At 45.5% G+C, this 25,145-nt stretch overlaps 1 protein-coding gene and 1 pseudogene across 1 annotated transcript in view; both read left to right on the top strand.

Annotated features, from left to right (window-relative positions):
- The window catches only part of LAMA1 (laminin subunit alpha 1), a 180,642-nt gene extending 165,315 nt beyond the window's left edge, over window positions 1-15,327 (top strand). The window contains exons 57-63 of the mRNA XM_003924833.4: window positions 987-1,099; window positions 5,491-5,680; window positions 7,162-7,320; window positions 7,859-8,012; window positions 9,111-9,244; window positions 13,669-13,891; window positions 14,831-15,327. Of these exons, the coding sequence (XP_003924882.1) occupies window positions 987-1,099; window positions 5,491-5,680; window positions 7,162-7,320; window positions 7,859-8,012; window positions 9,111-9,244; window positions 13,669-13,891; window positions 14,831-14,991 (1,134 nt within the window). The 3' untranslated portion in view covers window positions 14,992-15,327. The remainder of the gene's footprint in view (window positions 1-986; window positions 1,100-5,490; window positions 5,681-7,161; window positions 7,321-7,858; window positions 8,013-9,110; window positions 9,245-13,668; window positions 13,892-14,830) is intronic.
- An 8,187-nt stretch (window positions 15,328-23,514) lies between these two features.
- LOC120361716 (U6 spliceosomal RNA) lies at window positions 23,515-23,615 on the top strand (annotated as a pseudogene).
- Window positions 23,616-25,145: the final 1,530 nt, after the last annotated feature.

Genomic DNA, 25,145 nt, shown 5'->3' with positions numbered 1-25,145 from the left:
CTGCCCAATATGGTGAAACTAAAAATACAAAAAGTAGCTGGGCATGGTGGTGTGCACCTGTAATCCCAGCTACTGGGGAGGCTGAAGCAGAAGAATTGCTTGAACCTGGGAGGCGGAAGTTGCAGTGAGCCAAGATCACGCCACTGCACTCCAGCCTGGGCAACAGAGCGAGAATCCATCTCAAAAAAAAAAATGATTTGTTTCATTTCGGAAAAGCCAGTTCTGGCCAAATATTTTGAATGGCAGCCATTGTTATTTTTCATTTTCTCCCCCTCTGCTTTCTGTTTCCCTGGTTTAAAGCATGCACTCTAATCATTTAGAAGATGGCAGAAGCATCCAAGAGCAGGACCTTCTGAGCAGGGCCAGTCTTTGAGTCCTGGGCAGTTTTCATGGTAGCATCAGCCCACATTGAGCCAGAAAACAGCATCTGGGACCCCCGTGACTTGGGCACTATCAGGGCAGCCAGCAGATGGTTGCACAGGGTGCAGGGGCCCTTCCCACCTGGCTCCTCTTGCCTGCACCTTGCCCTGTCAGTATGGACCTAGGTTCACACTCTGAGGCCCTGCGAGAACTGTCACCTGAGGGCATCTCCAGTTTTCCAGTGCCTGGGCCGCAGCTGATCTCTGCGGCTGTATCCTCAGGGTCATTCCCAGGAGCCTCAGGTCATGGCATGGGCCGAGGGAGACAGCAAAGCCTTTGCGCCTTAAGTCTGATGAAAATTTGTAGGGGAGACTCCAGTGTCTGTGTGAATTTCAGTGAAGTTGAGTGGGATTAAAGTGAAAGGCAGAAGCTCTAAGTGCCTTCTCAGGGAGATAAAGGGCTGGTGAGAGGAGCATTTAAACCAAAGCTGGAGTGAGTGCCAACAGGTTGGTTGTTGCTGCTTTAATAGGATTGCTTTGGAGATGGCTCTTCACGGCGGAACACGTGTGTGTCAGTGGGTCTCAGGCTGCGGGTGGTGGCTAAGTGTCCCTGCGTGTCTCTTACAGGAACAGTGCGCGGCGGATGCAGCTCCGGAGTACATTCCCAGCGCTCACCAGTTTGGCCTCACACAAAACAGCCATTTAATTCTGCCTTTTAATCAGTCGGCCGTCAGAAAGAAGTGAGTATTGTTCTAAAGTCCTCATGCGGCGTCTGGTTGCTAGATGGGTGTGGACGTTCTCCAGCCACAGAGTCTTTTCCAAAAGAAGCTGCTTTTATTTTATGATGAAGTGCTTGACTTGCAACCAAATGGCAGAGAGGAAGCAGAGGGCTAGGAACTCAGCGTTGGTGCAAATCACATGCTTTCCTGGTGGTTCACTGGGGAGTCTGGTTTCTGCCTTTCCTCTTCTGGAGGTGGCTGGCTGCCCGTCTCTGTGTGCATGTAAGGAAGTGTGTGGGGCATCTAAATCAAGTCTCCTGATCTATCGTTGTTTGGGCTTTCAACCCCATTCCACTTTAAGCATTCACTAGTCTGAGGTCTTTGTCTACCCAAACTCTTTCACTGTGCTGGCCAAATCCCAGGTGCCACACATACCCCTCTCTGCACCTTCTGCCCCTCACATCTACCTGTCCCTGGGACCCTTCTGCCAAGGGAAGATCTCAAGGCCTGGAACTTGGGGCTCCCGGATGCCACGTTGCTCTTTTCTCCTCCTTCGGTCCTCCAGCTCACCTACCAGGCTTGCCTTCAGACTCTGCCACGCTCTGCCCATCTTGTCATTGGCTGTGAGTAGCACCCTGTGACACCCCCCACCCCCGACACACACCTGGGCTCCTGCCTGTCTTCTGCAGCTCCTGCCATCACTCTGGGAATTCAGCAGCCACCTAACACCTGATCTTTCCATGTTCAAACTGTGATCTGTGGAAGGTATTTTCCTGCCTCCTCTGCCAGCCTCTCCCACGGTCATACCCTTGCCTGCTCCACGGTTATCCATCCCTCTCACAGTCTCAACTTTAAAAGCCTCCTACTAGCCAAGCCCTTTCTCCCCTTCTCCTCTGTGTGCCTCCCCACTCCTGCCGGTTTTCAGCTGTATGGAGACCTCTCGGCCTCTAGCCCTAATGCCCTCCCACCACTGTCTCCCCTCTTCTCTAGCCCTACATCACAGCGCATCCTCCCAGGTAGGTTCCAGGCCAGGGTTACAGGTGTTCCTCTGCAAACTGCCTTAACCCTTTGCCTCTCCCACTCCTGCCAGCTCAGGTCAAAGCCAACATTCTGCCGTCTCTGTGCCAGAATCCACACAGGAGACCAAGGCTGGGGAGACGCCCTTCTCCTTCCTAGCTGGTTTGACTTGAATAGCATAGCCATCAGTCTCAGATGGAGCCTCCAAATGACACGGGAGCCAGTGCATCGCTCTGCTGTGTTCACGGTTTTTACTCTCCGTGATGACTTGCTTATAGCTGTTGTAGCTCAGAGCCCTGTGCACCGCAGCCTCTCTTCACACCCCAGCTGATGACTTGCCTCATTGAGAAGAAAGAGCTCCTTCATCCAGCCGGGTGCAGTGGCTCATGCCTGTAATTTCAACACTTTGGGAGGCTGAGGCAGGCAGATCACGAGATCGGGAGACTGAGACCATCCTAATAACACGGTGAAACCCTGTCTGTATTAAAACATACCAAAAAAAAAAAAAAAAAAAAAAAAAAAAGCAGGGCATGGTGGCTCACATCTGTAGTCCTAGCTACTCGGGAGACTGAGATAGAAGAATCGCTTGAACCCAGGAGGTGGAGGTTGCCGTGAGCCGAGGTCACACCACTGCACTCCAGCCTGGGTGACAGAGCGAAACTCCATATCAAAGAAAAAAAAAAAAAAAGCTCTTTCATCTGTCCACCACCAAAAAGACTAGACCCTGCCTTTGTTCCTGACCCTCTGTCTCTTCTTCTGCTACCACAGATGAAGGGTCCTTGTTCCTAGTAAAGCCCACCCAGCCCCAGCTTGTCCTCTGGACCCTGTCGGCCCTCTCCTCCCTAGGACATGCGCAGCAACCACTCCTCACTCCTCAGTGCACACTCCCCCAGCACGCAGCCACCACCGTCAGTCACCCCATAGTCAGCAGTGACAGCAAGAGCAGCGAACTACGGTGCTGAAGGTTGACACAGAGATTTTACACAGATGACCCAGTTTACTCCTCATAATTCTTTTATGAGGAAGATATTATTATTATCTCCATTTTACAGATAAAGAGATTGAGGTATAGGGAGCCTGGGGCATCTGCTCAAAGTCACACTGCTAGTAAATGGCAGAGCTGGGATTTGAACCCAGGTCTTGTGGCTCCAGAGTCTGTGCCTATACAGCAGTTTCCCCTTGTCCTTGAGGGATACGTTTCAGGACCCCCAGTCGTTGCTTGAAACCTTGTCTAATACCCGAACCTCATATACATTGTGTTTTCCTGTACAGTACATGTATAGCTACCATAAAGTTGAATATATAAATTAGGCACAGGAAGACATTAACAATAACTAAGAATAAGATAGAAGAATTATAACAATATGCCAACACCACTCCTCTTGTGCCTTGGGAGCATTTTTGAGTAAAATCAGGGTGACCTGAACACAAGCCCTGCTATACTGCCACAGTTGATCTGCGAACTCGGATGGCTGTGAAGGGACCAGCAGGCACATGGTTCACATGGCGTGAATCCACTGGACACAGGCAAGATTCACTTCCTGGGCAGGACCACATGGGATGGCATGAGATCTCATCACGCTACTCAGAATAATGCCCAGTTTAAAACTTCCGCATTATTTCTGGAACTTGCCGTTTAATATTTTCAAACCTCAGTTGACTGCAGGTAACTGAAACCTCAAAAAGCGAAATCTTGGAAGGCAAAACCGCAAATAAGAAGGGACTGCTGTAACCTCTGGGCTCCACCCCCTGTCCACTTTGCCCTTCCACAGCAGAACCACCCCCTCCCCCAGGAGATGCCACATCTCCCTCACACACATGCTCAGTACCTGGCTCTGTTTCCCAGCAAGGCGGCTTGACAGCGCTGCCCTTTCTTCAGGGACCGTTTCGTTCTCTAACAGTCTGATCAGCCTCCTGCACGCCTCTGGCTGCTCTTGAGAGAGTTACTTGAGACCCACGTGTAGCTACATCATGATCGTGCGGGGCCCCCTGTACTGGGCTCCCAGCAGTCCCTGGACTTCGTTGGCTGCCACAGCCCCACACATTCCTGGTTCCCTGCTCCTCTCTCGGCCCCGCGCTTCTTCAGTCCCCCAGCTAAGAGCGCAGGGCCCCTTCCACATGCTTTCCCAGGGTGGCCTTCTATGTTCCGGTTGCTTTAACATGCCACCTAGATACGGCAGTATCCACCCGTGTTGCTCTGGCCTCCACTTAGAACTTGGGGTTCGTGGGCCCACCGAGATCTCTGTGTGGACTGGGACGGGTTCCTCAGCCACTCAGCATCTCTATGTGGACTGGGACAGGTTTCTGGGTCACTCAGCATCTCTGCGTAGACTGGGACAGGATCCTTGGCCTCTTGACCTCTCTGTGTGGGCTGGGACAGGTTCCTCAGCCACTCAGCATCTCTGTGTGGACTGGTGCTCATCACCTGAAAGGAATTCACAGGTTTCCTCAGTCCTGCCTCCTGCTCTTTGTCATTGGTACAGGCACAATCACCATTCCCCTGGTTGTCCAAGGCCAAACCTAGAGGCTGTTTTTTATTTTATTTTTTCTCACTCTGCAAATCCAGTCCATCTGCAAGTCCTCGTGCTTCTTCCTCCAGAAAGTTTCCTGAATCTGTTTTGAGTCCCTGCTGCCACCCTGGTCTAAGCCACCCACTCCTCCCTGTGGGCTGTAGTAACAGCTGCCTGACGGGGCCTGCTTCACCCCTGGCTTCCTGACCTGTTCTTCTGTTTAGACAGAGGATCTCCTAAAGGGATTCTCAGCCACTCCCACTTTCAAAGCCCTCCTGTTACTTCCCACTGTGCTGAAAATCCAAACACTCTCAAAGCCCCTCCTCCCTGTGATGGATCCACACCCGCCCTGTGTTGTCCCTGGGTGCTCCTGTGACACCATGGTTCCTCTGACAGGGCCCGCCCAGGCTCAGCCTTCCTCCACGCCTGCAGTGGCTCTGGTTCCCCGTGGCCTCAGGTGGGCTTCCTGCTGTCCACCGTCATCAAACTCCTCACTTTGCAGGGGCTTGCCCCTTTCTGTCATTGAGAAGTCAGCTGAAATAGCAGCTTTGCTGAGTTATCTGCATTGATTACTTAAGGTCGCCACACCAGTTGGCCTCTGTACCCACTTTAACGCTCTGATGTATTTCTGAATTAGTTTCATGAGCAAAGGGATCTTCCTCTTTGTTGAGGGCTTTATCCTCATTCTAAAACAGTTCCAGCAGACAGAGGTAGGCAGTAACAACTCGTTAAATGAATGGGTGCATAAATGAATGAAGGAATGAGTGTCCCTCCCTCCTGAGGTTCAATATAAATGTTGAAACAATTGTTGGGTCCTCTCTTCGAGGTTTTAAAAATGAAAAGTAGAAGCTTCCTTTCTCAACGCTGCGCCCTTGTTTTCCCCAGGCTCTCGGTTCAGCTAAGTATCCGCACGTTCGCCTCCAGCGGCCTGATTTACTACACCGCTCATCAGAACCAAGCAGACTATGCCGCGCTCCAGCTGCACGGGGGCCGCCTCCACTTCATGTTTGACCTTGGCAAAGGCAAAACACAGGTCTCTCACCCTGCACTGCTCAGCGATGGCAAGTGGCACACGGTACGATCTCAGGAGGTTTGTGGTGGCTGCGTCTGAGTTCTATTCAATTAATCACAGGGGTTCACTCCATTTCCCAAAGGCGCATTATCTCCATTAATCTCTATCTCACTCTGCGTGTCTGGTATCTCCCCCAGAGACTGCAGGTCTCGAAGGCAGGGGGATCTTTTCTGCTGCTGAAATATCCCCAGGGCCTTGCCTAATACCTGGCGTGACATAGACACTCAGCAGATATTGGCGGGTTGAACAAAAGGTACTAGACATGTTCTTGACTTGGCAAGGAGTATGTAAAGCCCACCCATGGCGTGAAAGGACCGAGCCTGCCCTCATGGCGTTTGCTTTCTGATAACCAGGACTCTGGAGCATTTTCTGGTCTGCAGTATGCTTTATCCGTGCCTGTAATTAGCCAGCTGGGTTGTCCTTGCCCATTATGTGCAGAAAAGCAAATGCACTGAGAACAGCAGGTTTTGCAGCAAAGAAAGAGTAATTATTGCAGGGGCAACTTGCCAGGAGATAATTCGCAAAGCCACCTCCCCCAAGAATTCAAGGACTAGGGTTAAAGCCTTCTGTAAACAAGGATCGTTTGGCAGCCAGCGGGGGGTGAGGACTGGCACATGCTGATTGATTGGACTGGGGAAAAAGTCATAAGGGGGTTGAAGGTGTCTTCTTGTGCTGAGTTAGTTCTTGGGTAGGAGCTGCTGCTCTAGGTGGCTCCAGTTGGTTCATATTGAATGCAAAGTCTGAAAAATGTCTCAAATGCCAGTCTTAGATTGTACAATAGCAATGTTTTCTATAGGGGCAACTGGGGAAGTCACAAAGCTTGTGACTATTGGCTATGTGATTCCCAAGTAATAAGTAGTTTAAAAAGGCAAATTATAAAGCAATGACTGGTTAGAGTTCATGCCTACATCTTAGTAGAAGAAACAATGGCTGGTTAGAGTTTATGCCTGTATCTTAGCAGAATACAGGCCCCCATCACAATTCCAATCTTGTGGCACTTCCTTAATTTTACAAAGGCGATTTTGGTCCCTGAGCAAGGAGGGAGTTAGTTTTGGTAAGATACTGTTATCATGTTTGTTTTAAAGTATGACCTAAATTCCTCCCATTTCAGGAAGGGAATGTTATCTTTGTTTTAAACTATCAATACGTTCCTCCCATAGCTAGACTGAATTAGCAAAGACAGCTTATGAGGTTAGAAGCAAGATGGAGTCAGTTATGTCAAATTCCTCTTTCTGTCATCGTTTTTCTATGTCAGATTTCTTTAACTGTCATAGTTTTTGCAAAGACACTTTCCTGTCTACCTCCTTTCTTCTGCCATATTCTTCAGCCACTTCTCATCAGCAACTGTCTAAAAATTTGAGCCATCCTTTAGGATTGCATTCAGGTTCTTACAGCTCTCAGGAGCAGCTGTTGCAAGCATACATACATCTGTTAAAGTTTTCTCAGATTCCTTAAAAATGATGCATGTTTTCACTTTGCTGTAGGTTAAGACAGACTACGTCAGAAGAAAAGGCTTCATAACGGTTGATGGCCAAGAGTCCCCAATAGTGACCGTGGTGGGCGACGCAACCACGCTGGATGTGGAGGGGCTCTTCTACCTAGGAGGCCTGCCCTCCCAGTACCGGGCCAGGAACATTGGAAATGTAAGCAGCACTTTTCGTACTCACATTTTACCTTCATCGTGGTTGTGCTTATTTTGTAGAAGAGCATACCTAGCCCATCACATCTCTGTTTAAATTACCTTGTTTGAACCTGGGGCTTGGCTGCATGAGGTTGACTTTGCAGGCATGTCCACAGATCATGTGCGGGGGTCACCCCTCAGCACCCGATCAGTCTTTCCAGCCTGTTAGTTCATGAACATTCCCCTTCCACAGCCACATGGGCACAGCACTATTTAGGGAAGCCCAGCAAATGCATATTCGCACATTAGTAAACTCAGCATTTTTTGATTTCCACAATATTTCACTAAAATAATAGAAAACACTTCCACTGCAAGATACTCAAATGGTAGCTCTAACATAGACATTCATGTGAAGTCTTGTGGCAATTAAAGTTTTAAAACAAAAAGATGACATTGTAATGTGTTTTGTTGAGACCAGTCTGATGAAGCGGAAGGAAAATGTGTCCAAGCACTTCCTGTTAGAATCACCACCGTCTACTCTTGCATGTCATTTGGCTTAGATCACCCACAGCATCTCTGCTTGCATTGGGGACATGACGGTTAACAGCAAACAGCTGGACAAGGACCACCTGGTATCTGCCTTTGCGGTGAATAGGTGCTTCTCAGTGGCCCAGGAAGGAACGTTCTTTGACGGAAGCGGATATGTAGCTCTTGGTATGTGTTAGCAACACTCTGGAAAGCCTATCCCCGGATGAGCCTATATTCTAAAATGACACAGATCCAAGAGTATAAGACAGGACCCACTGGACAAGGCTGCAGGAAAACCACATTGAGTTCGGTATTCCATTGATTTCCTAATTTCTTGGCATACAAAGCGTTCTCAGGTCTTGTGCGATCTGGATGGCCTGACGAAGTCTTCTCCCGCCAGGAGCGGTGTGACCGTTGACAGAGGCCAGACACGGGGTGCTAGTTTCATCTGTATTTTCTCCAAGTTCTGTAAGGCACACTCACTGTCCAAGTTAAGAAAGGGCTTTGAACTAAAACTCAGCAGCATAAAATGTCTAGATCAGCTGGTGCCAGGGAGGCTGGGCAGAAGTTTGGGTGGGGAAGAAGGGGAAGCCAGCGGAACATCTCTCATTCTCTGTGCTTCCTGTCTCCTGTTCCTGAGGCTCAGGCTCTAGCCCTGCAGGGCAGCCCCCTCCATGGTCTCAGCCCCTCTTGTTCCCCCCCAGATCGGGGCATACCATCTTCTCCCCTTTTCCCTTCAGCACTGGGCATGGTAACAACTGCCTGCTGTTGCTAATAGCCCCAATGTGGCTCTTCAGCTTTATCGCCTGCATTGAAAAATCATTCCATTCCATCCCCACCTTTAACAAACTTAGTATGCATTCTGATACATTCAGTAAATTATGATTTGCCCAGTACACAGATACTAGGAAAATAACATGGACTATGCTCGGATGATGATAAAGGGATTCCAGGAATTAAATCCCAACAGTCCGCGGGAAAGGCAGGGTGGGCGTGTCCATGGGGTGAGGCAGGGCCACGTGCTTCTGCAGCCACAGATGAAGGAGGCGCCTGCTTCTGCTCTGGCCTGGCTGACGGTGTATGTCTTCTTTAAAAGCTCCTTGTCATCTCCCAGATGTGGAAGCCGAGGCTCAGAGGGCCGGAGTGACCTGCTGGTGGGGATGGAGCTGGATCCAAAGGAGGAGCTAGAGCCAGGTCCCCCCGGTCCCCGAGCCAGGAGCCCAGATGCACAGCCTGGGCCTGGCAGCGTTCACCCCTGACTCAGGCTGTCCTTGTGTGTTACAGTCAAAGAGGGCTACAAAGTTCGGTCAGAGCTGAACATCACCCTGGAGTTTCGAACTTCCTCACAGAATGGCGTCCTTCTGGGCATCAGCACTGCCAAAGTGGATGCCATTGGACTAGAGCTCGTGGATGGCAAGGTGGGTACTTCCTCTCCATGGGGCCTCCCTCCCCCAGTGTCGGAGACAGAGCAATTGAGAAACAGCAGATTCACGTTCACAACTATCCATTTTCATGGAGACAAACAATGGTCCCATTAATATTTAAAAAACAGATATTGCTTAAAAAACATTTTTATTTTATTTATTTTAAAAGGCTTTAAAAAAATAACCTTTTATATGTTTCAAATTAAGCTTTCAGCAAAACTGCAACTATAAGACAGAGAACTTGTTTTCCTGAAACATCTGAGAATAAGCTGCTGACCTGATGCCCTATCCCTTTTCATTTGGAAATTATTACAGATTCATAGGAAGTTGAAATGAAACGTACAGGGAGGGCCCATGCACCCTTCAGCTGGGTTTCCCAGTGGCAGCATTATGCTTTTTTTTTTTTTTTTTTTTTTAAGACTGAGTTTTACTCTTGTTAACCAGGCTGGAGTGCAGTGGTATGATCTCGGCTCACTGCAACCTTCGCCTCCGCCTCCCAGGTTCAAGCGATTCTCCTGCCTCAGCCTCCTGAATAGCTGGGATTACAGGTGCAGGCCACTACGCCAGGCTAATTTTTTTTATTTTTTAGTAGACACGGGGTTTCATCATGTTGATCAGATAGGTCTCAAACTCCTGACCTTGTGATCTCCCAAAGTGCTGGGATTACAAGCATTATGCATTTTTCTAGGACAACGTCAAATCTGTGCCATGGACATCAGAACAATCCATAGAGCTTATTCAGTTGCACTGTTTATGCAGGCACACGTGTGCATGTGTGTGTGTGTGGGCATGAGTATGTGTGTGTAGCGTCGCACAATTTTATTACGTGTAGCTTGTGATACGTATGTGCAACCATCACCACAGTCAAGATAATTACTTGTATCAATATCATAAGGCTCCCCCTTAATGCCCCATCATGACCACACCCAACCCCTGCACGCCTAAGCCCAGGCAACCAATAATCTGTCATTTATCTAATTGCTGTTTCTCCATTGTTAGGCATCATTCTGAGATCAGATTTTCACACTCAACCTGATTTTGGGAGGTTCGTCTGGGTGGTTGTGCATATTAGCAGTCGTTCCTAGTTTGTTTTTTTTTTTTTTTTTAGAAAAGGAGTCTCACTCTGTTACCCAGGCTGGAAAGCAACAGTGTGATCTCGGCTCACTGCAACATCCACCTCCTGGGTTCAAACAAGTCTCCTGCCTCAGCCTCTTGAGTAGCTGGCATTACAGGCACCTCCCACCATGCCCAGCTAATTTTTCTATTCTTTTTTTAGTAGAGACAGGGTCTTGCCATGTTGGCTAGGCTGGTCCTGAACTCCTGAGCTCAGGTGATCCACCTGCCCTGGCCTCCCAAAGTTCTGGGATTACAGTCATGAGCCACCATGCCCAGCCAGTCCATTCCTTTTTGTGGTAGGGTATTACTCCGTGGGATGGACATACCACACTAAAATTTTTTTATGTAAAACATGTTATTTTTCTATGACAATTCTGCTCTTGCTTTTCTTTAGTTTTTTTTTTTGAGACGGAGTTTCACTCTTGTTGCCCAGGCTGGAGTGCAATGGCGCGATCTCGGCTCACCGCAACCTCCGCCTCCTGGGTTCAGGCAATTCTCCTGCCTCAGCCTCCTGAGTAGCTGGGATTACAGGCACACACCACCATGCCCAGCTAATTTTTAGTATTTTTAGTAGAGACGGGGTTTCACCATGTTGACCAGGATGGTCTCGATCTCTCGACCTCGTGATCCACCCGCCTCGGCCTCCCAAAGTGCTGGGATTACAGGCTTGAGCCACCGCACCCGGCCTGCTCTTGCTTTTCAACCTCTCATGTCCCTCTCCGGCTGGCAACAAAATGAACTCAACAATTTGCAGTACTAGTACTTTAGTCTTGTGCTTGAAAACTGCCTCCTTCATACAGTTTCTTCCAGTTCTCACTCTCCTTCCTCTCCCCTTTGGGGCTGGCTGGGTGCAGGCAGGATGCGGGGAAGGGAGCCTCGGTCACCATTCTCCTTTCTGTGGGCTCTCTCATGGACAGCAGTTGAGCCGTAGCTCAGTCTCCTGGCCTTCAGTCTTCAGGGCAGCCTCTTATAGTGAGTGGTCTCTGGGGCCTCGGGATTGCCCCCGCGATGGGACTGCTCCTGGAGAGTTTGGCCAGTGTCCCTTGTGGCTCAGGCTTCCCATCCTGGTTGTCATGGGTAGTGCCACCTCTTCATCTTCAGCCACCTTCCCCCTTCCCCGTGGGGTCATGTGCAAACTTGTGAATTTCTGCCAAGCCGCACATAGACCTCGGGGAATCAGTGATAGGGTCTATCTGGTCCTCTCTCTACCTAACTACATTTTACCAGCATTTCTGCAGCACTGAAGTCAACGCTTGTTGGTGGAAGTCAACGCTTGCATTTTCCAACACTAGTGCCTTTGAAAGGCAAGGAACAAGTCTCCATGTTCTAGATTCCCTAGGACTTACCAGTTGTTTCTAGCATTTTCCTACTTACTCCCTGCTGGGTTTTGACCCCCTAGGACAGGCGTCCCCAAACTTTTTACACAGGGGACCAGTTCACTGTCCCTCAGACCATTGGAGGGCCGCCACACACTGTGCTCCTCTCACTGACCACCAATGAAAGAGGTGCCCCTTCCTGAAGTGCGGTGGGGGGCCGGATAAATGACCTCAGGGGACCGCATGTGGCCTGCGGGCCATAGTTTGGGGACGCCTGCCCTAGGATATCCTGGAGTGGGGGTGGGAGGATCATGTCTGACCTCCTGCCCTTCACCTCTTTTCTGATTCATGTCAAAACAGACACCTTGATGTCATATTGCTGCCTCTCTACACTGACTTACAGCCAACTTTATCCCTCATCTATACTTTAAAAACTTTTGTATATATTTGCATGTTTTTGTGCGACATCTAAAAAATGTTATCAGGGGCCAGGTACAGTGGCTTATGCCTGTAATCCCAAAACTTTAAGAGGCTGAGGCAGGAGGATTGCTTGAGCCCAGGAGTTTGAGACTAGCCTGGACAGTGTAGCGACAACGTCTCTATTTTTGGAAAATATTTTATTTAGATAAATAAAAAATAAAAAATGCAATCAGAAGTGTAACTGCTGCAAACAATGTAATTTTCTGTTGTATGATACATTTTACCTCTTCCTGGATTATTATTTATAGTTCTTTTTGTTAACATTTTTAGTTGTTGCCTAAGGGTTTATGACTTGTATCTTTAAGTTGTCACAGTCCACCTTGAAATAATTAATACTGAACAGTTTCGTTTATAGCATAAGAATCTTCAAAAAGTGCACTCGAAATTCTTTCCTCCTGGCTTAGTCAGCTTGGGGTGCCAGAACAAAGTACCACAGACTATGTGGCATAAACAAAGGAAACTTACTTTCTTGTAATTCTAGAGACTGGATGTCGGAGATCAATGTGTCAGCAGGGTTCTGCCTACTGAGGCCTCTCTCTTTGACTTACAGATGACTCGTCTCCCTGTGTTCTCACGTGGTCTTCCTTCTTTGCATGCCTGTGTCCTAATCTCTTATAAAGACACAGTCAGATTGGATTAGAGCCCCCCTAGTGACCTTATCTTTACTTACTTACCTCTTTAAAAGTTCCATCTTCAAATACAATCACATTCCTGAGGTACTGGGGGTTAGGACTTCAGCCTATGAATTTGGGAGGGGCGGTCTTCAGCCCATAACACCTCCTATCTTTTGGAAAGCTGAGATCTTTTTACTTGCTGTAGGAGAGCATCTATAATTCATCAGAAGAGAGTTAGTAAATATTTGCTCATAGGTGCTGTCAGTGGGTATGACTGGGCAGGGCACGGTGGCTCAAGCCTGTAATCCCAACGCTGTGAAAAGTCGAGGTGGGCAAATCACCTGAGGTCAGGAGTTCGAGACCAGCCTGGGCAACATGGTGAAACCTGTCTCTACTAAAAATACAAAAATCAGCTGGGCATGGTGGCGGGCACCATGTAGTCCCGGCTACATGGGAGGCTAGGCAGGAGATTCACTTGAACCTGGGAGGCAGAGGTTCCAGTGAGCCAAGACCACACCACTGCACTGCAGCCTGGGCAAACAGAGTGAAACTCCATCTCAAATATCAATAAATAAATTAACTAAAAAGTATGACAGGCACCTCCAGTAAGGCTATTAAATCCTAAAATGTCCTAAAAATGAGGGCCTCATTTAAGCATGCAGTGTGCTTGGGCTTATGGTCATGAAGGTGGCTATTTGCCCTTTCTGGAATTCGGGGAATAGTATAACATCTGAATCCTTTAAGAAGCTATTTTTCAAGACCATTTTCTGTTCTTCAAAGTTAGCTCTTCTTTTCAACAGAATGCTGCGATTTTATCCACTCCGAGAGCTTATACCAATGGACTGTGTTCCTTAGGTGCAGAAAAGCTCATCGGGATATTTGCTTTGTTTAGATCTTGTTCCATGTCAACAATGGTGCCGGCAGGATAACAGCCTCATACGAGCCCAAAACCGCCACTGCGCTCTGTGACGGGAAATGGCACACGCTTCAGGCCAACAAAAGCAAACACCGTATCACTCTGAGTGTCGATGGGAACGAAGCCGGTGCCGAAAATCCACACAGCCAGTCTACCTCAGTGGACACCAACAATCCCATTTATGTTGGTGGCTATCCTGGTACGTACAGATAACCTGCTTTTCCACTCAAAAGGGGCACTATCCCTGGAAGCAGTCTTGGTTCAGGTAGATATAGAATAGGGATTGAGAAAGGCACGTGGTTTGGGTGACAAATCCTTTACCATTTTAGAAAGCCTATTTCAAATACCTAAGAATTCTTGGAAAACTTCAAATAATCTACATACAAAAGTTAATCATGGGTTAAGATCTTGAGAATATTGGATCTGATATAAAGGCAGCTGGATGACTTTGCCGAGGGAAATTACGTGACTCTCAGAGCTAGGAATCATTTTAGGGTTGGGGAATCATTTTAGGGAACAAACTTGTGACTCATCTCTCTGGTCAATTTTGGATTAGAATCATGCATTTTAGATGTTCCAAGGAATTGTTGCAAATAATGAAAGAAACATCTGTTGTATGCCTTTTAAACTATGTCTTAAAATTTTATATATTAAAAGTTTCAGCCGGGTGCGGTGGCTCACACCTATAGTCTCAGCACTTTAGGAGGCCAAGGTGGGCAGATCACTTGAGGTCAGGAATTTGAGATCAGCCTGGTCAACATGGTGAAATCCCGTCTCTACTAAAAATACAAAAATAAGCCGGACGTGGTAGGTGGGCGCCTATAATCCCAGCTACTCGGGAAGCTGAGACAGGAGAATCACATGAACCCGGGAGGTGGAGGTTGCAGTGAGCCCAGATTGTGCCACTGCATTCCAGCCTGGGTGACAGAGCGAGATTCCATCTCAAACAAACAACAAAAAAAATGTTTTCTATGAATTCTACTACTCACTGACACCACATATGTGGAAAATATTCTAATTTTGATAGTGAAAAATTAAAAACAAAAAACCCACTTGAGATTATTTCTGTTCCTTTTGTGCTGTGGGTCGAATTTCAACAAAATTAAGCAAGATTTGTCTTCTCTTCTTTCCTGAACAGCTGGCGTGAAGCAAAACTGCCTGAGCAGCCAGACCTCGTTCCGCGGGTGTTTGAGAAAGCTAGCTCTGGTTAAGAGCCCGCAGGTGCAATCCTTGGACTTCAGCAGAGCATTCGAAATGCCAGGAGTTTTCCCTCATTCCTGTCCTGGAACCGAGTCCTGAACTTCCAGCAGAATCTTCAGTAGGAATCACTGCTAATATTTTGAGGCAAAATGTATGTGTGAATTAAGAATCTCTTCAGTTCATATTTCATTTCCAACTCAGGTTACGTGTTTCCGGGGAGAGATTTTGTGTTTATGTTAAACTAAAACCACACGTGCAACAAATACCTCCATTAAATGGTCTAAAATGTAAATTGAATTCTCTGGTTCTCTTTTTTAACATTTTAAAGAATAAATCTCTGTACACACTGAATGTTCCGTTGATTACTTGACAATATTTTATGTTTTTATTTTGGGCTTAAAAAAAAAGTGTCACTACAGATGATACTAGATGAGAGCAGAGTGCGAAGCCTTTTATTTCTTCAGTAAAACACTAAGCTCCAATTTCTACAACAGACAAGCAGTGTCACTGATTAATTCCAGATAAGCACACCAGGTTTTGCCACATAACCTTTCAAGGAGGCTCCAGCAAGTCACAGGGGCACAGGGAGTGAAGGAAGGAGCTGTACCCTCCTTGGACATGGCTTTGTGCTCTCAGGACCTCACCCAACAGTGCATTTTGCAGGATGGAAAGAAAAGATGGCATCATTTTAAGTTAGTGCTTCCTTTATGTCAATTTCATTTTCACCATTTGGAATGCAACTGTTTGCCTTAATCAGCTACTTTTCTGGGATAATGCGTGTCATTTGAAAAGAGGGAACATTTTAAAACCATCTAAGTATATTCTTTTAATGGACCAAGCAGCTGTAAACCCAGATTTCTGAAGTCGCATCCAGTCCTTTCCATGTGCGTCTCAGTCCTGCTCTGTGGCTGCGGCTCCGGTCACAGCGGCCGCTATCCATGTCCTTCAGAAAAATGATCCCATTTTCCACATGCTTACTTGAAGAATGGTCTCCTCCTGTCTTAGCCATGACCTGCTTTTCCAATACAGAGGAGGCCAGAGTCAGTGTCTGTGTCTCCGAGAGATTTTGATTTGATACATAAGGTAGCTGTGCTCCTGGTCCCCTTCCCTGTTCTGTGCCTTTCTTATGTGGGGATCCACACCTCTCGATGGGTATATTTGAAATCTGTGATTCTTTCGCATTTAAATACCTGCATGAAGACGTTTATTAGAGAAAGGCAGCCGCTGGTTGTGGATGTGCTGATGGTTCTGTAGCACCAGGCCATGGGAGGAATGCAGACTCCTGCCGTCAAAGGCAGTTCCTGGGCAGCTGGGCTCAGAAGGGGCACCCACCTGTCTGAGCAGCAGTGCACCCACCCCGGGGACCTCTTCACTGTGCTGTGGGTGGTCTTTGGTTTCATGTTTCTGTGGAAACCAGCGACAGTGGGAGATGAAAGCTCAGACCTTCCAGATCTTGGTCTGCCATGTTGGGTGAGGAAGTGACCAAAACCAGACACTGAGCGCAGACTGTGAAGCTGCCTTGGGCTTTGCACCCCAGCCCTGCCTCCACTGCCCTGTTTAACAGAGTTAAAACGGAGCAGGGGCTTTTCATGGGTACAGCTGTTCATAAGGTCTTTCTGAAAGGATCCCTCAGGGAAAAACCCACCAGCTCCCCCTTGGCCTTTCACAAGCACAGAGTAGAGTGAGCTGGGTGTTGATCTGTCCCGGGACTTTGAGCCTGCGCTCCCAGGTTCGGCTCCAGGTCAGATACCAGCTCTGGCTCTCACTTTGGGTTCTCACACTGATTCCTCAACTCCTCTCGGCAAGTCTGGACCCAGGCTCTTAGAGAGAGTTGCCAGATAAAACACAGAACCCAGGGAAATTTGAATTTCAGATAAACACCACAGACATGATTTTAGTGTAAGCACATGCTAAGTATTGCACAGCATCCTGTGTTTTTCATTTACTAAATCTGGCAGCCCTGCTTTGGAGGACCAAGGGCATAAAAAGATTATGATACTCTTTCCCTCACTGCCAAGTGATTCCAAATAAAAGCAAATCTATGTCTTAAAGCACGTGCAACAAAATCCATTGAAGATCATATGTTTCTCATGATGCCTTTACTGGGATACCCAATTTCTTTCCAAAGTCTATTTTTAGTGCTCAAAGTTATTGTTTAGTCTGTCAATTAATCTAGTACTTTTTTTTTTACTGTGGCAAAATATAGAAAATATCAAATTTACCATTTTAAGCCATGTTTAAGTGTATGCTTTCATGAAATTCAATATATTTATCATGTGCAACCACTACCATTCATCTCCAGAATTCTTTTCCTCTTGTAAACCTAAACCCTGTACCAATTAAACAGTAAGTCTCTGTTCCTTCTTTCCCTTAGCCCCTGGCAACCACCATTCCTTCTGTCTCTCCAAATCTGACCATCCTGGGTACTTCATGTAAGTGACTTACCATAATAGCTTCAAGATTTGCCTGTGTTTAGCATGTGTCAGAATTTTCTCCCTTTTAATTCTGAGTAATAGCCCATTGTATGTATAGACATTTGCTTATTCATTCATCCCTTGATGGGCACCTGGGTTGCGGCCATCTTTAGGCTATTGTGAATAGTGTCACCATGAACGTGGATGCACAAATATCTGTTCAGAGTCTCTGCTTTCAACTCTTTGGGGTATATACCCAGAAGTGGAATTGCTGGATCAGATGGCAAATCTATTTGTAATGTTTATTTTTATTTTTTGATTCAGAGTCTCACTCTGTCACCCAGGCTGGAGCGCAGTGGTGAGATCTTGGCTCACGGCCACCTCTGCCTCCCAGGCTCAAGCAGTTCTGCCTTGGCCTCCCAAGTAGCTGGGACTACAGGTGGGTGCCACCATGCCCAGCTAATTTTTGTATTTTAGTACAGACAGGTTTCACCATGTTGGGCAAGATGGTCTCGAACTCCTGACCTTAAGTGTTCCACCTGCCTAGGCCTCCCAAAGTGTTGGGATTACAGGCATGAGCCATGGCGCCAGGCCTCTATTTGTAATTTTCTGAGAAAGCGCTATACTGTTTTCCATACCATCGGGACAGTTTCTTCATTTGTAAAAGAGATTATGATACCAACCTCAGAAAGCTATCACATATTTAGAAAATGTCAAAAATTTATTTGGAAAGAAAGAGAGCACCTGAATAAGCCACTAACATTGACCGTAGTGAAATTTAATCCTCAGTCAATCACACCTGCCTTCCAAAAACGTCCAAAACCCAGCTAGATTCATAGGCAAGAATTAGTAAACATCAGAAGAAAAGAAAACTGACCAACTCATTTAGCACTGGTGGAATACCTTCATATGAAATCAGCATAAAACAATTATACACCAACTTTACTTAAAAGATATTTAGATATAAATATCTTTTATAAAATACTAACCAATTCAGTCCTTAGGGGAAACAATAACTAACTAAATTTGCAAACTTATAAATTCTTCTTTCCAGTCTTGCATGCAGTAACTTTTTTATTATGGTCAAACATTAGACTTAAGATCCACCTTCTTAATTTTTTTAAAATGCACAATACATTATTGTTTACTATAGGCGCCGTGTTGTACAGACAGCAGACCTCTAGCACTTACTCGCTTGTATAACTGAAACTTTGTTTCTTCATTTTTACTTATTTATTTATTTATTTATTGCCCAGGCTGGAGTGCAATGGCGTGATTTCGGCTCACTGCAACCTCCGCCTCTCGGGTTCAAGTGATTTTTCTGCCTCAGCCTCCCGAACAGCTGGGATTACAGGCACACACCACCACGCCTGGCTAATTTTTGTATTTTTAGTAGAGACTCCTGACCTCGGGTGTTCCGCCCACCTCAGCCTCCCAAAGTGCTGGGATTACAGGCCTGAGTCACCACGCCCAGCACTCTGTGCTTCTGTGAGTTACTATTTTACATATAAGTGGAATCATGCAGTGTATTACTCTGTTTTCGCACTGCTGTAAAGAAATAGCAGAGACTGGGTAATTTATAAAGAAAAGAGGTTTAATTGGCTCACGGTTCTGCAGGCTTTACAGGAAGCTTAACAGCTTTTGCTTCTGGAGAAGCCTCAGGAAATTTCCAATCATGGCAGAAAGCAAAGGGGGAATAAGACATTCCACATGGCAGGAACAGGAGGAAGAGAGAAAAAGTGGGGAGGTGCTACACACTTTCAAACAGCCGGATCTTTCGATAACTCACTCACCATCACAAGGACCTCACCCAGGAGCCGGTGCTAAAGCATGCATGAAGGACCAGCCATCCCCATGATCCAATCACCTCCTGCCAGCCCCCAACCTCCAATACCGGGGATTACAATTCAACATGAGATTTGGACGGGAAGACAAATCCAAACCATATCCTGCCGCATTTGTCCTTTTGTGACTGGCTTATTTCACTTCGCATAACATCCTCCAGGTTTATCCACGTTGTTGTGTATATGGATAGCCTTCTTTTTTCAGACAGGATAATATTCCCTTGTATGCACACACCAGGTTTTCTTTACCCATTCAGCCCTCAATGGATAGCTGGGTTCACCCCGTGTCTTGGCTGTTGTGAATAACGTGCAATGAACATGGGAGGGCAGATATCTCTTTAAGATTTGGATTTCAATTCTTTGGGCTATAGATCTAGAAGTGGGATTTTGGGATCAGATGGCAGTTCTGTTTTTAATTTTTTGAGGAACTTCATGCTGTTTTCCATAATGGCTGTACCAATTGACATTCCCACCAATAGCATACAAGGGTTCCAGCTTCTCCATGTCCTCTCCAACACTTTGACAATAGTCATCCTAACAAGTGTGAAGTCATATGACATCATGATTTTAATTTTCACTTCCCAGCTGACTAGTAACGTTGAGCACCTTTTCATATACCTGCTGGTCATTTGCATGTCTTTTTTGTGAAAAATGTCTAAGTCCTTCACCCATCTTCTAATTGAGTTGTTTTTATTGCAATTGGGTTGTAAAAATTCCTTGTATGTTTTGGATATTCGCTTCTTATCAGATATATAGTTTGCAAATGTCTTCTCCCATTCTGTAGGTTGCCTTTCACTCTGATTGTTTCCTTTGCTGTGCAGTTAGATTTTTAACCGGCTCTTTGTCCCTCTCCCCAGTTTTCCTGCCATTTTCTTTCCAGTTGTATATTGGGTTGATAGTCTCATTTTATTCTGACATTGCAAGCAGGCTGGTTGTTCTCAGAAACGTTCATGGAGATAAACTATGAGGTGAAGAAAAGATGATGGTGTGTTGGCAGTCACACAAATGTCAAAGTGAAAATGAAACAATGAAAGAAAGCCAGATTGTTATAATTTCCCTCCCACTATCATTTTTAACTCCTATATCAATATTCACACCCAGAAAAAAAATTACCTTAGAGAGTGCAGTACAATTGTATTATGTGGCAAAGGCCCTAAAAGCAGAGGATGCTCTGGTGGTTGCAGGAGCCGGGGGTGGGAGAGATGGGGAGATATTGATCCAAGTCCACAAAGTGTCAGTTGCACAGGATGAGTCAGTTCTGAGGATGTAATGTGCAGCATGGTGGCTGCAGTTAATAATATTGTATTTGTATACTTGCAATTTGCTGAGAGAGTAGATCTAAAATATCAACACACACACACACACACACACACACACACACACACACGGTTACTATGAGTTAACCAAAACAAATTCTGGGAATAAATGAGGCCAGCTTAAGACTCCATAGATGCTAAGTCACAGAGCTCTTTATCTTGTAGTTCTAATCAGTATTTAAAATTTGCGGAGGAACTCTTTTAAGGCTCTGAGAAAGTTTTGAGCTTTCCTCCAAAAAATGCAAAAAGTCTCTAATTTTGCATATAATTTCAGTGATTCCCCAAATTCCCTGGAGCTCATGCAAGTGAACTCTTGGTTAAGAATCTCTAATGAACCTGCACTGTGTTTATATGGGCATTCGCTCTATGATTATTTACTTAAAGGTGTATATGTGTTACACTGACTTTTTTATACATGTTATATCTCATTAAAAAAGTATAGAAAAGAGGCAATAAATTAAAAGAAGCAAAGGCTGTTATTTTTGACCTGGAGATTAAGACCTGATTTATGTAATACATTATAGATTTTCCTATATTGTCTACCTGTATAATCATCTTTAGAGTGGTGCATTATAATTAGAATGAAGCACACATGACTGAATATGGAACATCCATGTATCAACACAGTGCCTGAACCAGATAATAACAGTAGATAAAATGCTCTATTAAAATTGCTGGTGCCAGGAGGCATTACCTTACCATGCCATAAATTAAGGGCTAAATTGTGGTGCCATGAGCCAAGTTTTAGAAGGCTTAGAGAGCCCGCCGTAACTAGGCTTTGCAAAGTGTGGGGCAACAGCATAAATGGGAGGCAGCCGATGTACAAAGTGCGTTCATAGCTATAGCTGTGTTTAGCCTGGCAAAGGGGAGGTGCGAGCAAGACACGTGGGTCTAACGGACCAGCCCAAAGCAAGGGAACCCCTAGGAGGAAAGGGATGAGGAGAGAGAGAATAGAGACCACCGGGCCTGGTCCTGGAGCACCCAGCAAAGTCCAGCAGGTACACAGGAGACTACACGGCATGGCTCGGGATGTGGCAGGATTTTCCATCAGGAGAGTGTTATGATGAAATCGTGCACAGGGTGTTGTTATAAGACGGCTGGAGCATGCAGCCTGAGTCGGCTGGTTTGGCAAGAGTAACAAAGTGTAGTTGCTGACCAGGGTGGTGATGGGGACAGGAGGATTGTATAGAAATGTGAGAAACAGCCAGGTGCAGTGGCTCGTGCCTGTAATCCCAGCACTTTGGGAGGCCAAGGCAGACAGATCACGAGGTCAAAAGATCGAGACCATCCTGGCCAACATGGTGAAATCCTGTCTCTACTAAAAATACAAAAATTAGCTGGGCATGGTGGCACATGCCTGTAATCCCAGCTATTCGGGAGGCTGAGGCAGGAGAATTGCTTGAACCCTGGAGGCAGAGGTTGCAATGAGCCAAAATTGCACCACTACGCTCCAGCCTGGTGACAGATCAAGACTCTGTCTCAAAAAAAGAAAAGAAAAGAAAAGAAAAGACACGTGATAGGCTTCACATCACATGTGTTAGCTTTAGGCTGTAAAGGGCTGTGAGGCTTAGCAAGAAGCTTGGGGCAGTGAGAATGATGGTTCCATGAACAGAAGAGATCTCATGAGAAAAATGATGAGGTAAGTTTTGAATGCATTGAGTTTAAGAGGATGATGAGAGCATCTGAAGGGAGATGTCCCGACTGGCTGGATGGAGAGGAATGGTGGTCAGGTAGGTCAGAGAGCTGGCTGATGGGGGGAGGCCCGGGCATTGCTGCCTGCATGGTGTGGCAAGACCACCATCAAGTCCTGGTTGAGGAAACATGAAGATGGACCTGAGAGGTGCCCGCTAAGGCTCACCTGCTGAGGGGCTGTCCCTGGGCAGGACTGCGTGTCAACATTTTCTAAGCACTGCTAGGTTCCCATCAGGGCTCTTCCAAAAAGAGCTGTTCAGTATCTCAGTGGCTGAAATTTATGTTCATTCACATTTCATTTCTTTTGCATTCTGCAAATGGTTTCTGTTACCATGTTTTATTTTCTAAAAGTAGTATTTTTAAAAAAGACCAGAAAATCAGTGATTCTGAGACAAGTTTCACTCCATTTCTTATAACAACAATACTGGTTGGTACCTATGACACTCCCTTCTTATCCAGTGGCAGAAACTTGGTAATGGCTAAGTATGTATTTTTAAATGTCACACAATGCCCTGAGTGTGTTCCCCTCAGCCATAATAAACTCCCCCTCCACACTATTTCCTGCTTTTCCCGCTGGCTTGGAACCCTGACTGAAGACAATTCTCTAGTACCTGCCTCTGTGATATTCTTCCCTGCGTCCTTCCCAGGACCCTTCTCACAGCTGCAAACTGTGTTCCTTACTTATTTCTAATGGAACAGTCAGTCTTTAGCACAGCACTGAATGTTTGAAGGAAGTCAATGGGAAGCGCCGGATCAATTTCCTGGCTTGGACTGCAAAACGGATCTGGGCACCTCTCCTGGCACTTTGTGATATCCGTTTTCTTTTTCTTCTTGAAGTTGTACTGTATTGAAGGTGTATTTCTCTGTCAGGTTCATATTTCATATAGTTTTCAAAATTTCAAAAGTATCACATACATTTCAAGCGTGCATGGCTCCCGTCTGTATTTTATAGCGTGCAGGCACATCTTCGCCTTCCAATGCCCTTGGTAAGTCCTCCTAGACAGCTCCCTGCGGTGCTGACTGCCCTGGAGCTGTTGTGGGTCTTAATGGCTCTAAGTTATGCTGTTTTCCCCTCAGATTGGATGGGCTCCTCAAAGAGCCTCTCATTGTTTCATAGTTCCTTGAAGGCCTATATTCTGTTGGATATTTCTTAGGCATTTCTCCCTAATGTAATAGTTAAAATCCTAAGGACATGGCAGAGGTAGTCAGTAAATAATGATTAAACTGAAGAGTTGTTTCTCATTTTTCTCTAAACATACTTCAGCACTGTCGTTCCTGCATATTTCAAAAGATCTTTGCAAATGTAATTCTTCTGCGCCATCTAATAAGCATTTAAAAAAACAGTATCATGGTCGCTTCAGCAGCATATATATTACACTAAAACCAGAGCGATACAGAGGTTAGCATGGCCCTTGTGCAAGTATGACATGCAAATTCGTGAAGCCTTCCGTAGTTTTTTAAAAAGTCTATTTAATAAAAAATTTAAAAAAGAATTTAAAAATGATGAAATCAGCCATTTTGCAAGATATTTCCAAAAGAAATTTCATAGGCTTTCAAGACTTGTTTCATAATATACAGTTGAAGTTTTCAACTTAATATACCCTGAAATGTAAAAACTATCAGGATTTTTTTTTTCACAGGTTGACAAGGGCAGAGCTCATGTTCCTTTCAAATCCCTTCAGTGTCTGACAGTGGGACCCATACTAGCTGTCTGAAGCAAGGGCTTGGAGGGGAACATAATAAAAATCATGGGTTTCTCTCTGAGTGACATAATTTAAAAAGGATGTTGTCTTCTCACAGTATGTGCTGAGCACAATACTTAATTATAAAGTATCAAAACATGAACTCCAGTGTGAATGCCAAAGAACTGTGGTCTCTGTTCACATCGTTATAAAAGAGTCAAGTTTATAGCAATTTATTTTAACGAGAACCATTCTATGCATCAGTCATTTCATCCATGATGTAATTTTTAGCATGTGTTTGACATGCAAATGTGATTTTCTGATATGAACACGGAACAGTAAAGTCTTTGCTAAAAATGTAACGATGTGGTGATCAGAAGAGAACAATTAGAGGAAGAACATCAGTGAAGGGAGCAGATAGGAGGCTGTGGAGAGTAGACACGCACGTATCAGAGGCTGCACGTGCGGCTTTGCCACCCAGACTAGAAAAGTCGGCAGGATGTAGGTGTGGATAGGAAGTTACTGTGATTAATACTGTGTGGCTTAAATGTAATTCTGCACCCTTGAGGTCTGACTAAATTGAACATGGAATTAAGAAGTATGAGTGAAAATGACAAAAGAGTAAGAAGGAAATGATCTGGACAATTTACTAAGTCTTGCTAGGAAAAATGTTCAAGCTTGGAAGGAGATTCAGTGGAAGGCCTTTGATCTAGGTAGGATTGGAAGTAAACTAAAGAAAACCTTTTTTAGTACTCTAACCTAAAAGGAAACACTTTTTTTTTTTTTTTTTTTTTTTTTTTTTCTGATTAGGTATTACATTGGAATTGAGTGAAATGGAGGGAAGGAATCCTAAAATGTTAAAACCACCAAGCAATCATTGATTTACTGCTGATTCTTACAGCACTTCCCAAAGTTAAGTGGAAAGGGGTGTGTGTGTGTTTGTGTGTGTGTGTGTGTGTGTATGTATTTAAATTAATATAACCACAGAAGGTGGGATAGAACTTGTAGTTTGAATATAACCTAGTTAACTTTTTACTAAAACAGACATCAACATTTTCCAGAGGCCTACAATAGATCCAGAGTCTGCAATACGCGACATTCACAATATCCAGGGTACAACTCAAAATCTCTTGATATACAAACAACCAGGAAAATGGTACCAATTCTCAAGGCAGAAAGACAATCAAACAAATACCAACCTCAAGAGAAAATCATCAGACTTTAAAGCAGCTATTTTTTCTGTGTTCGTAAGATCAGGGAAAGCACACTTCAATTGAATGATATGGTAGAAATTCTCAACAAAAA

The sequence above is a fragment of the Saimiri boliviensis genome, chromosome 13, assembly GCF_048565385.1.
Source record: "Saimiri boliviensis isolate mSaiBol1 chromosome 13, mSaiBol1.pri, whole genome shotgun sequence".
NCBI classification, from domain to species: Eukaryota; Metazoa; Chordata; class Mammalia; order Primates; family Cebidae; genus Saimiri; species Saimiri boliviensis.
Note: the sequence above shows the minus strand (reverse complement) of the source record. Positions and strands in the feature narration are given on the sequence as shown.